Raw genomic sequence first — 13,066 nt, 5'->3', positions numbered from 1 at the left:
GTGAAAATTCTAGAGTCAAAAGCATTCACAGTCAGCTTTCCTCTTGTATTATTCTTGGATATGAAAGGCAACCAAAACATTAAAGAAAAGTCTATGACATGAAAGAGAAGAAAACTAAGAAAAAACAATCTCAAAGAAAACACCAGTATCAGCCGGGAGCGGTGGCTCACGCCTGTAATCCCAACACTTTGGGAGGCCAAGGCGGATGGACCACCTGAGGTTGGGAGTTTGAGACCAGCCTGACCAACATGGATAAACCCCATCTCTACTAAAAATACAAAATTAGCCAGGTGTGGTGGCACATGTCTGTAATCCCAGCTACTCGGGATGCTGAGGCAGGAGAATTGCTTGAACCCGGGAGGCGGAGGTTGTGGTGAGCCAAGACTGTGCCATTGCACTCTAGCCTGGGCGACAAGAGCGAAACTCTGTCTCAAATTAAAAAAAAAAGAAAGAAAACACCAATATTTCAGGAAACGAAAGATAATATTTAAAATCTCTGTTTGTATTTTAAGAGGATATAGGGATGTTACATCTATAGATAGAAAAATAAGTTGTTATTAAAAAACAATGGACAAACAAGAAAAGTTCTTGACTACTGAAAATATGGCAAAAATTTAAAAAATTTAGCAAGAAAGTAGGGAAATTTAAAAAGGAAATCTCACAGAATATACGACAAAAAGACACTGAGATAGAAAATACATTTAAAAAAAGACAGACATGAAGATTCCTCTAGAAGGTTTCATGTCTGACTAGTGAGAGTGTCAGCAAAAGGGAACAGAGAAAATCAAAAGGAACAAATTATCAAACAACTAGTGGAAGAACCATCCTTACACTGCAATTCTATTGGCTTTGCAATATGTTGTGTATCAGATTTGACATCAAGTTTTCTCCCATCAAAAAAATAAAAATGGCTATGGCAGTTTTAGGTCTCACATCCACACATCTCTCCGCACAGAAGGAGAAGAGCTTATCTTCTGCCAACTACCCAACATTCTAGGCTTCATTCCATTAGGACAAACATAGGTTAACAAAACCACCTCTGATTCAATCACAGTGGCCAGAAGAATGCCATGTTCTGACTGGCTATCACCTGGATTACATGCCTATGCCCAAACCATCAATCAGAGACAGAGGACAAGGGATGTGTCACTACTCAATAGGGATTTAGGGAAGGGATGCAGGAGAAACAACACTCAATACAGCATTACTGTGATATTTCAGTACACCAAGCATGAAGACACATCATAAAAGTTAACAGAGAAGAAAAACAGACCACCTAAAAGGGAACAACAATCACACCAGTATCTGCAAAAGGCTAGAGAACCATGGGGCAATGCTGTCTATGATTTGAGGGAAAAATGACTTTCAACTTAAAGTCCTAAATTCAACCAAATCAATAAAATATGAGGGCAGAACAGGAACATTTTCAAAATGGAAAGATTCCAAAGTCCCCTAAGGCAGTATCTTAAATATAGATTATACTGAAACTAACGAATAAATCAAGAAAAAGAAAGACATCAGATCCAGAAAGTAGCTCCAACCCAATAGAACAGAAAGAACATAATCCCTACATATAGTTCCTATAGAGATATAGTGCTTATGTGTATCTTTCTGTAACTATTACACTGCTCGTGTGACTTAAAACAGACAGAATTGGAAATTACTATATTTTCAGGAAAAATACAGTTATCTATTAAACTAAACTAGATAAGAACTGAAGTTACATTTTAACAGTAAAGAAATTCTAAAGAATAAAAGATTAGCCACATGAAAAATATTTTGCAAACCTTGAGATACATACCTCTAGCTGTCAGAGTCACCTGATAATTTATGAGACAAAGGCTTATTACATTTCTCTTAGGTGTCATAATTTCTACAAATAGTTATGAAACTTGTAACTCTCTAAGTTCTTCCAAGTCTTTCCTACTTCTTTTCAGCAATTAGTAAATTAAACTCTTTGCAAAAAGGAACATCTATTCAAAAATTAGTTTTAATATATTTGTGGGGAAAATGTTACAAAAACAAGACTTACATGTGAAAGCTGCAAAGCTGTAACTGGTTATAAATAAATGTATACAATGAAAATAAATCTAAATGCTTTCCATACTCCATTAATATTCAAAGGATTAAAAAATGCAGTTCTTTCTTTTTCTTAGAACAAGTACAGACTAACTTGAAAAATTATAGCTTTTCTAGATTCGTTTTTTCCATAATTACTCAGTTATTCATCAGAATATGTAAGACCTCTATTGGAATCTTTGCAACAGTGTTTCATAAATGAATTTAACTATAAAAGCCTAGTTATACAATCACTTCCATAAAAGCAATATATTTCTGATATTTATGTCCTTAAAATATCCTATAGTAAAATTAATATTTCTACACAGGAAAAGAAGGAACTATTTAGTCCCAGACAACTTGATAACATATCTTTCAACTATAATTATCATGTACAAACTTCCAAAGCATAAGTTGTCAAGATTTTAACATTAGCATTAATTTATGTCATAACTGATGGTTACCATAAAGATAATAATGGCAAAGCATCCATTTCTCCAAAGACAGCATGGATGGAAAGGAAAATTTCTTCTTAATTATTGCTAATCTGTCCATTTTTAATTAAATTTATTATTAATAGTAACTTATTATCTCTCTCTTTCTTGCAGGGCTGTTATCACAGAGTTTCTCCAAAGTGATCAAGCTTGTGATTTTTAAGCAACCCAATTACTTCAGTGTGAGTCTCATCATTTTATAATATTGGTTTATATAAAAACGTAATGCCCAAATTCTTTGTACTATGAGAAAGAAATTTTGAAAATGCAGGATTCGCACTCAGTATTTCACACTTCATCGTGAACACTGTCAAGATCATAATTGCACCCTTTTGGAGATATGACCACTAAAAGTAGGATTCTTTTAAGCCTTCTACCTTGTTTGATAATGAAAATGTTTATCAGCATGTATCTTCCCAAAGGGAAGAAAGCAGATCTCTGTGATTGCCTTTCAAAAGTATCTACTTCTTATGCCATCCATAACTAAACAGAAAATTTTGGTACTCCTCTAAGAGTTTTTCCTATCAGTTTCTTTTTAGAATAAAAATAAAAATGTTCTGACATACAAAATAAGAACTATTGTAGTCAAATTTTAAAAGAATTTCAGTGCTTCATATATTTTTCAAATCAAGAGCCTTAATTAACTTTTGATTTGTATGAAAGTCAAAGTATGTCGTTTAAGTAGTTACTTGAAACTAGAAAATTTTCATGACAGAGGTTCATGAGATAACTTCTGAAAAAACTGAACTTCTCTCAAGAGTGAGAAAGTGAAATGCAATGTCCCTTTGTAAAGGAAGGGACAGAAATCTTTCCTTCCCCTTGTGAAAAATAGTAAGACATCAAGAAATACTGGCTTGAATATCCTACTTCATCAAATCTGCCTTATAGGAATCGATTGTAACTGAATAAAAATTCATACTTAGAAGAATACTGAACTGTATTCAAATAGTTGGCTATCAATAAAAATGAAAAGATAATTGCTTAATATAAAATCATCCTTATTAATTACCATTTACTGAGTATAGTAACTATTAGATATATGAGCCCAAATATACCCTCCTAGAAATTAATGAGTGCAAAATGGCTGCCAAACTCTTACATACTGTGACTTATACATTAAATTCATACCTGTTCCAACAGATTTAAGCAAGGTTCAATCTCTCATTTTTTTTATGTCTACTTGTTAGCTTATCAGAAATGTCTTGCTTGACCACCATATGTAACACTACCTCCACAGCTATGTCCTGCCATCATGTGCTATCTGATTCTGCTTCATTTTTCTTCATAGTACTGTTCACTATCAAGCATGTTATTTGTTTATTGCCTGTCCTCTTCCACTAGAAAGTGAGCTCCATTAGCATAGGCCTTTAACTTATATGTTCACTGTTCTATCCCCAGTGTCTAGCACTATATGCCAGGCATATAGTAGACATTCAAAAAATATTTGTTAATAAAGAAATTAAATGGCCATCAGCTCTAATCTTTCTTTTCCTTAGGAATAGAAAACTTAGTTTAATATCATTTGATAATCCTGAATGCCAAACTATACAAAAAGTCTTATTTTTAAATATCATTTAATATAAAGGCATACTCACCATTTGGAGCTTTTTTATAACCAAAAAAAGACAAAATATCCTTTTAAAGAATAGTTGGGCTACTAACAATTGCAAATTATGAATTTCTAAATAATTTGGCAAATGTAATTTCTTAAATTACACACTAAATTCACGATACTTAATTGGTTACTCTGCATACCTTAACAAGTTTCAAAAGCTCATAGAGATCTTCAACCTCATCACCTTCACATTTGGTGTATACTTGTCTTGTATCCAAGCTCCTTCCTCTTATGGTTCGGCGATAGAGGGGAAGAGCCATTGCTTCTGCATACAAGTCAATGGCATGGTGTCCCACTGTCTGATACATGTAGCTATCCAGTTCATCAGACCCCACTGCAACAATTAAAATGGAAATAATTAGCAAAAGAGAGTGAAAAAGAAAGTGGATTTGAAAGCCCATCCAGGTTTTACTGCTTGAAGAGTAGTCGACACAGAACTTAAAAGCTTGCTATATTTCTCTGCATTTATGTAGTGAAATAAAAACGTAAGAATTGTACATTTGTCTGTAGTTGCATCTAGTTCATATCACCCCTAATAATCTCTACTACTAATTACAAATACAAATGTATTAATACATAAATCTGTTATACCATATATGGCAAACATTTAAAGACTAATGTATCCAATAAATTTTGATTAGTTTATTCAGTTAAAGATTTTTATTACATAAATGTTTTTACAAATCATTCAAGGTTATTCACAAAGTCATCTAGACTTGTAGAAAAAACCTTTCTTAATTAAATATCTACTTAGTAAGTGACAAATATTGGTAAGAAAAATTTCAGATTATTTTGGTATATTTTATATACAGATATTCAGTACCTTATAATAAAATATGTAAATAGACATAAATTCAATATTGTTAGAGCATTAGAGCAGTTTCAAATGTGCAGAGAAGCATGATATCTTAAGCTAATCAATAATATAATCAGTGGTTGTCACAAGATTCCACAAATATCAATATGAGTAAAATATTCAAAACATGAGTCACATCAGAGCTTTGGGTGATATAAATGAACTTAGAAATATACTGGAATAGACCTTTTGATCTCGTAACCTTACTTTTCAGAAAAAGAATCATGAATATATACAAAGATTATTTGCAAAGATATTTGTCACATTATTTAAAATAGACTAGAAATTATAGTATATTCATATAATAAAGTACTATGTAGCCACTAATATAATGTTGAAGAACATTTTCTAAAGTATGTTCTGTGGCATACAAATCCCGTAAGATATTAATAGGTATGGGATGATAAAAAGATTTAAGGTTAAAGAAGTTTAGGAAACATGGGGATAAAAAGCGTTAAATGGATGTCTGTGGCGTAAATCTTCCTAGGCTAATATACTTTCAGGTACTCCAATAAGAGAATATGAACTATCTCTCAAATTTATCTACCCACAGAACACTTAAATTTAAAGGGGGTATCTGTGTTCTAAAGACATACAGGAAATGCTATTGTAGAATAATATTTAATGACATGGAAAATGTTCAAAAAATGCTATTAAGTAAAAAAAAAAAAAAAAGAAAAATTACAAAATAATTATTTTGACATATACCTATGTGTGTATGTATGAATATAAGCCAAACCGGTCCAGGCTTTCCATTAAATGTGAAAATTTCCTAGGAATGAAAAATGATAGTGCAAGGACCCCTTCAACAATCAAAATCATCAAAATGTGCTACCCTATTTTGGCTCACAGGTTTCTGAACTCACACATGATTAGACTGGCTTCCTTCAGAATATTACTCACATTGTTGTTATAAAGGTTTCTACTCCTGGTCCCAGTAGGAAGTAGAGAACATAGCCAAAGACCTAAAAACCTTTCGGCCTTCTCTTGTCTCAAAGTTAGACTGGATCTTTAAAAATATTCATTTTAAAGGATATTGATACAATAAAATCAATTTATTCAAAGAAATTTGGGCTTCTTGGCAAGAAACATTCTGATGTTAGCATAATAAGTAAAACATTTCACTGGCTTCAAAAACCTAGAAGATAATTTTCTTTAAGGCTCCATTTAGTCCTAACCACATTGTAACTTTGATTAATGGAAGCTACACAGCAACAATAGTGTGAGATCAAATAAAACCAAACGCTCCCCTGTTGCCTGAAGCAACTCAATTAACATGCCACAAAAGTTCCTACTACAAATCTAAAGAGATGGTTTTGTGAATTTTATGACAAGTTCACATTATCCCCATCGATGGGTATAAATTCCTTTTCAGACCACCCATTGAAAACCCGTAACTTTGCTGGACATTGCAGTCATCTCTACCAGTCATTCCTCACTAAGGTTTCTTTTACAACACTTGTAAGGGGAAAATAAGTCATTCAGTGAATTGTTCAATAATTCCCAATGTCCTGCTGATTCTCATCAAGATTAACTAAACTATCTCCATCTACCAACCCACAGCCATCTGCTTTCTTCCACAACAATTACTATTGTTTCAACTGCCTTTTTCCAGGCTTTTTACTTCAGAATATTCTAATTCCATTTACTATTAAATTTTTTCTCATTAACAATATTCTAAATAAGTGTCTCTATTGTGAGAGGTATAATTTTTATTTTTATTGTATTTATGTATTTATATATATATTTTTTGAGACGGAGTCTCACTCTGTCGCCCAGGCTGGAGTGCAGTGGTGCAATCTCAGCTCACTGCAAGCTCCACCTCCCGGGTTCACGCCATTCTCCTGCCTCAGCCTCCCCAACAGCTGGGACTAGAGGCGCCCGCCACTATGCCCGGCTAATTTTAATATTTTCAGTAGAGACGGGGTTTCACCATGTTAGCCAGGATGGTCTCGATCTCCTGACCTTGTGATCCGCCCACCTCAGCCTCCCAAAGTGCTGGGATTACAGGTGTGAGCCACCGCGCCCAGCCTTGGAGAGGTATAATTTAAAGATACACTTTGCTTGTCATTTTGCCACCCTGCCAGTGAACCGTGGACACAAGGAAGATTATACATTAATGATTCTGTACCAGGTAAGTAAAATAATTCATGTGAAAGCTGAAGACAAGATAGAAACTCCAGTGATGGAAATGACAGTATACTATGTAGGTATTATATACTATATAAACATCTGCTTTTTAACTTCACAAGATAGCTTAAAAGTCCCAGTTGCCTCCCTGGCCACAAGGGATAAGGGAGTTTCTTTCCTTTGGTAAACCTGACAGGAGATTCTGCTTCCTCTTTTATAATACAGAAGTTAGAGTGCAGTTCCTACTCATTCTCAAAGAATTTTCTCTTTCTTAAAGTTGGAACTTCTTTAAAAAACTTCACTTCTAAAAAACCATCTGCTACTCATCAATTGCAGCACAAAATCCAAGCATGTGCATTTACCTATGACTCTCTGTGGGACCTTTCCATTTCTTCCTATAAAATATTTCTAACCTCTGTCTTTCCACACAACTTCCAGCATTACTTACGTCTTAATCACAGAAGAAAAGAAAATTCAAATATCTGAGTGAAATAACTGCTTACTATTCCAGGGCTAATTCAAATTAGTTCATTATGCACCTGTCCACCAATCAACTTTGCATGAACTCCTACCAGAGGCATAGAGCTGTTCTAAGCAATGAGGAGCAATAAAAGGAAGATAGAAGATATGATCTCTCCTCTCAAAAAGCTTATAATCAATCTATTTAGAGATATAAAACAAGTATTTAGCTAGATTCCAATTCAGCTAAATTTACAGAATGCCTACTTCATGACAGGAACTATAACCAATGTTCTCACATATACTACTCATTTAATTAATCTTAAAATAACAGTAGTGCAAAAAGATGGAGCCTGGAAAGAAGTAAAAGAGATAATAAAAAGATCTTAGTAGAAGAGTCCTGTGAGAAGCAGTAATACAAAAGTCACACAAGTGCTAATCTTTGCTCCCTCTTACATTTTAGCAGTTAATATCTTTTAGTTTCATAGGTATAACACAAGAGCATTAAAAAGCAAATTGGAGAATATATTTCTTTTGTCAAAAGCTATAACTGGGAATATTTCATTGGGGAAAAAAATGAAAAAAGTAGCCAATATGAGGTCTGTGAATTTTATGTAGATGCCCTTGTTACTACAGACAAATGAAAAGTGGAAATGCATTGCTTTTTGCTTCTCTCAAGTCTCACATCTCTGGCTTCCATCTAAAATAGGTAAACTGTATCTTTTTTTTTTTTTTTTTTTTGAGACAGAGTCTCGCTGTGTCTCCCAAGCTGGAGTGCAGTGGCGCCATCTCGGCTCACTGCAAGCTCCACCTCCTGAGTTCACGCCATTCTCCTGCCTCAGCCTCCCGAGGAGCTGGGACTACAGGTGCCTAATAACATTAATATATCATTTATCAATATATGTCTTACTTCTCAAGCCCCTTGAGGCATGAGACTATATCTTATCTACCTCTATGCTGCCTACAGTACTTGGAAATGTGGTGGGGTAAAATGGCAGTGTACTTTGAAGTAAGAAGGTTCAAGTCTTAGCTCTACAAGTTTGTGCTAGTTTACTTCAGACAAACTCTAAGCTTCAGGATCCCTGTCTGTTAAGATTAATAATGCATCTCTATAGAAGTTGGTTATGAGAATTAAAAAATAAGTGAAGATAATGCTAAGTTCTACGTGGAACCTAGCATCTAAAGGGTGCTTAATATATATTGGTTCTTTTTTTTTCGTCTTTGTATGGTATACCTGTACAATGTAATTATGAAGTTGGAGTTTCATTCATTTAGGCAACTTCCCAATAAAGGCATGTACTTACCTTGGTTTTCAGCTGGTCTCAGATTTGCTAAAGCAACGATCTGATGCCCAGCAGCAATGCACTGCATCATATTATAGCAGCTGTCCTTCCCACCACTAAAAAATAAATCAACAGAGAGACAAATATCAAGCTACTGACCATTATTCAACATAAAATCACTAGATATCAAAACAGAACATATTATTTACTCGACTTTTCAGAATATATTACAATGCAAAAAAAACATTAATTTCTAAATCATAAACAAACTGAGCAACCTGAATGTCCAGGGCTGCTATACACAGGAGCTTAAGAAACTATATGCCTTTATAAAAAGAATATTCTAAATAAAATATGGTAACTTTTTGCTTTGTGATAGCAAATATATATATTGAAGTGCTTTGCAAATAGAAAATTTCAATTTACATCCCAGCTAAACATTTATTATATAATTATATATTTCATATATATATTCCATCTAAGGAATATACATAATATATATTATTCCACTTAAGGTATATATAAAATAATTTCATAGAAATTATTGAAAAAGCAAAAAAAAAAAAGATTCTTTATGAGAAAGTAAAAAAAATAAATTCTGCTCCACCATAAGAAATCTAAGAAATAGCTATCATCAGCAATTAAAGGACCAAATTAAAGATTTGAGTACCTATCTAATGACAAAGTTTGACACACTTGGTGGGTTCAAATTCTGCAGAGATAAAAAACAAGATGCTGACTTACACTGATGACGTGAAACATCAGCACTATCAGCACTTCAGCCATCACCACACTTACATACATACATATGTTATACACACACACATTTTATATATATATATGATGGCAGCAGAACATGGCTTGAGCTATAAATCTAGTAACACATTGAAAGGAACTTCTAAATTCTGGTTCTAAATCTACCTAAGGCAGAGGCATATCACTTAGTAAAGACAAGTAGTAGCTCATCTGTAATATGGCTGAATGGCAATCTATATGCCATTGTGGTTTAATATTCTCCTAATTCCCACTATCATTTCTCATTGCCTCTCTCCCTTTTATATTTCTTTTCCTCCTGTTTCCCTTCTTTCCAATATTTGCTTAAGGTCTGCAAATGTGCCCCCAGGCAATGTTTAGACCTCTTCATAGCTCAAGAAACTGAGGACCCCAGAAACTGGCCCTGTTGCCTTTTATCTTAGTTTTCAACATTTTCTGCCTCTTCCACCCTCCCATCAATAACAACTCTCATTCCAAAACTTCTCAAGTGGAAGGAGAGTGCAAGGGCCAAAGTAAAGTTTTAAAAAGTCCATTCTTCCTCTCTTCAGATTCCGTATCCCCGTAAGTAGGTCTTCCACAGCTTCCCGTATCGAACCTTACTGCTCTGTTTCCCCAGGCTAAAAAGATATGACTAATTGTTTCAGATATTAAAGACTGAAGGGTGTGCATCCAGAATCAGAATTGAGTCTTACAATTCATTTTGAAATACGCTAACATTTCAAACATGGTTTTCAGTAGTATTTACCAAACTGTGTTCTATGGAACACTGGTGTCCAACAAAATACTAACCAATTACTCTAAAAAAAGGTTTTGAATATTAGACAAGCTTGGGAAATGCAGAGTACCTTACTGTCCTCTTAGAACTCCATTAAGTACACATGTATGTTATGGGAGAGGTCTTATAGATCTATTTTAGTTTCCAATTCTGGGATACTAAGCTAAGTTATTAAATGTGCTTAGGTTTGCATACTTCATACAAAAATTAGTGAATGGTCCGCCTGGACAATCCTCAAAACAACATTCAACTATAAAATTCAAAGACCCATTTATTTATTAGAAAAATAATGTTCCATGAGAGCACATGGACACAGGGAGGGGAACATCACACACCGGGCCCTGTGGGGGGTTGGGGCTAGGGGAGGGCTAATGTTAGGAGAAATACCTAATGTAGGTGATGGGTTGATGGATGCAGCAAACCACCACGACACGTGTATACCTATGTAAAAAAATGCACGTTCTGCACATGTAACCCAGAACTTAAAGTATAATAAAAAAATTAATTAAAAAAGGAAAATAATGTTCTTATAAAGATATGTAAGAATCCCAGTTTCACTTATTCACTTACAATACATAATTACATATAATGCGTATATATGGAATACATAGCATCTATATCATAAGCATATAGGTAAGTGCTTATGTATTCATACTTACAGCATATGTCCTTACAGCTCTTACACTTAAGCAAGAATTTTCCAACATTGCTTTTTTAGCAAATTTTTTTTTTTTATTATAAAGCAATATATGTACATTACAGGTTATTTAGTATAACTGACTCTACCAATCTTCTCTCCTCCCCTCTAATACTTCTAAGTCTTTGGTTGTTGTGCTTTACTTTAATCACTAAACTTTTGAAAAACGATGTAAATTTGAATTATTCACTTCCTGGGGTACTTTTAATTCTAAAATGAGACACAATGGTTAAAGCCTAATCATTTATTTTACAGAGGACATTTACTGAAAAACAATAATTATTGTGACATTATGGTCTAGTCTCCTAAAAATCACACTGAAGGAAAGGGAACTGGAATATTTCAGACACTGTAGTAGGTTTGAAATGTCATATCAAGTCCTTAATAGGACAATGCTTAACCAGCCAGTATTAGTTACCTAAGGGACTTAACGAAAACGTTTATGAAATCTTCAATTGGATTACAAAAGCAAACGCATCGTTGTACTGTATCCAAGACACTCTACAGGGCAAAATCTCATGAAACAAATATTTAAAGTAGTCTAAACTAACTTTTTAATGTTGTTAGTGTGTTCCCTTCCGCCTCAGTTTATAGATTGAGTATGGAAATACTTAAGCAGGTTTGGTTTTGGTTTGTCAGTCATAGGACTTATTTAGACACTTAAATTTATGATTTGGTTACTACAGACATCAAACTCCTTTTGGAATACGGAGTATACGGTAAGGTCACTCTAAAGCAATGATGAGAGTCCGAAGCAACAGCAACTGCATCTAGCATAAGGCTAGTACAATTCGGTCTCTACCACGAAGAGAGATCTCTGTACTTGAGTGCCCAAAGGCAGACACACACACATGCCATAAGCAATCCACATCTGTGAAGATGAGGGAAGGGTGGACTTCTTGGGAGGGGCGGAACCAGTTACAACTCGGGAGGAGGCCCAGGCTACGGCGGACCCAGCTGACCAAAGGGAACTACAGAAGAGGATGAAGAAAGCGAGGGGGAAAGGGCGAGGGTTATTAACTTAGTTGGCGGAACAAGGTAGTGGCTCCAAACTTCACGGCTCATTAGAGCTTGGAAAAAAATCAGACGCCAGGCCGCACAGAAGTAATTAAACCAATCCCTCTGGCGGCGGGGCCCAGGCGTCAGTTTTTTTTTGGTTTTTTTGTTTTTTTTTTTTAATTTCCCAGTTGAATCCAATGGAAATCCAAGTTTGAGGGCTGGAAGACCAGATAGGCAGCGACGGACGGGGAGGAGGCGCGCAAGCCCAGGACCGAGGCACAAGCGGGCCGGCAATACCGAAGGCTCCGCCTCTTCCTGTGGCTCGGAGGAGCCGCGGAACCCCCAACACGCGGCTCAGGCAGAGACACCCACTCTTTCGGCGCTAGGGACGGCTGGAAGGGACGAGAGGTTGGCCTGGGAAGAGGGAGGCGGCTCCACGGCCGCATTACCTGATCAGAGCCGCGACCCTCATGCTGGGCGCAGTGCGCGTGCGTGCGGCGGGCGCGTGCGGGGGCGGGAGCCAGGAGGTCTCCGCCGCAGCTCCCGTGACGCACCGCGGGGCCTCGCCCGGGTGTTCGCTCCGCCGCCTGTCAGCGGATCGGTGCTGCGAGCCCCGCGGCTGCCTGCAGGACACCTGAGCGCGGAGGGTGCGGCACGTTGGCACCTTGACCCTGTGACAGGAACACCTCGGCCCAGGAAAGAATGATGTTTAGGCACGGCCTAACCACCTAAGTGAGGGCACTGAAGCTGCCGGGGGAAGGGCAAGCTCCGTGTTGCAGAGCCCAAGCCCGGGGGCGCTGGATTTGTTTTGGTAAGAGGGGCTTTAGCGTCCCAAATGCTGCAAATTGACACACTTATGGACGTGCAAGCGCAGAAGAAATTTGCCCTTCTTCCCCCCATCTCCCGCAGAAACAACTGTACACTTT

The 13,066-nt window shown here is 36.2% G+C and overlaps 1 protein-coding gene across 1 annotated transcript in view; it reads right to left on the bottom strand.

Moving 5' to 3' along the window:
• DPH6 (diphthamine biosynthesis 6) overlaps positions 1–12,742 on the bottom strand; it is a 178,577-nt gene extending 165,835 nt beyond the window's left edge. The window contains exons 1-3 of the mRNA XM_003900739.5: positions 12,590–12,742; positions 8,917–9,011; positions 4,308–4,501 (exon numbers count right to left, since the gene is read on the bottom strand). Of these exons, the coding sequence (XP_003900788.2) occupies positions 4,308–4,501; positions 8,917–9,011; positions 12,590–12,612 (312 nt within the window). The 5' untranslated portion in view covers positions 12,613–12,742. The remainder of the gene's footprint in view (positions 1–4,307; positions 4,502–8,916; positions 9,012–12,589) is intronic.
• Positions 12,743–13,066: the final 324 nt, after the last annotated feature.

The sequence above is a fragment of the Papio anubis genome, chromosome 7 (assembly GCF_008728515.1).
Source record: "Papio anubis isolate 15944 chromosome 7, Panubis1.0, whole genome shotgun sequence".
NCBI classification, from domain to species: domain Eukaryota; kingdom Metazoa; phylum Chordata; class Mammalia; order Primates; family Cercopithecidae; genus Papio; species Papio anubis.
Note: the sequence above shows the minus strand (reverse complement) of the source record. Positions and strands in the feature narration are given on the sequence as shown.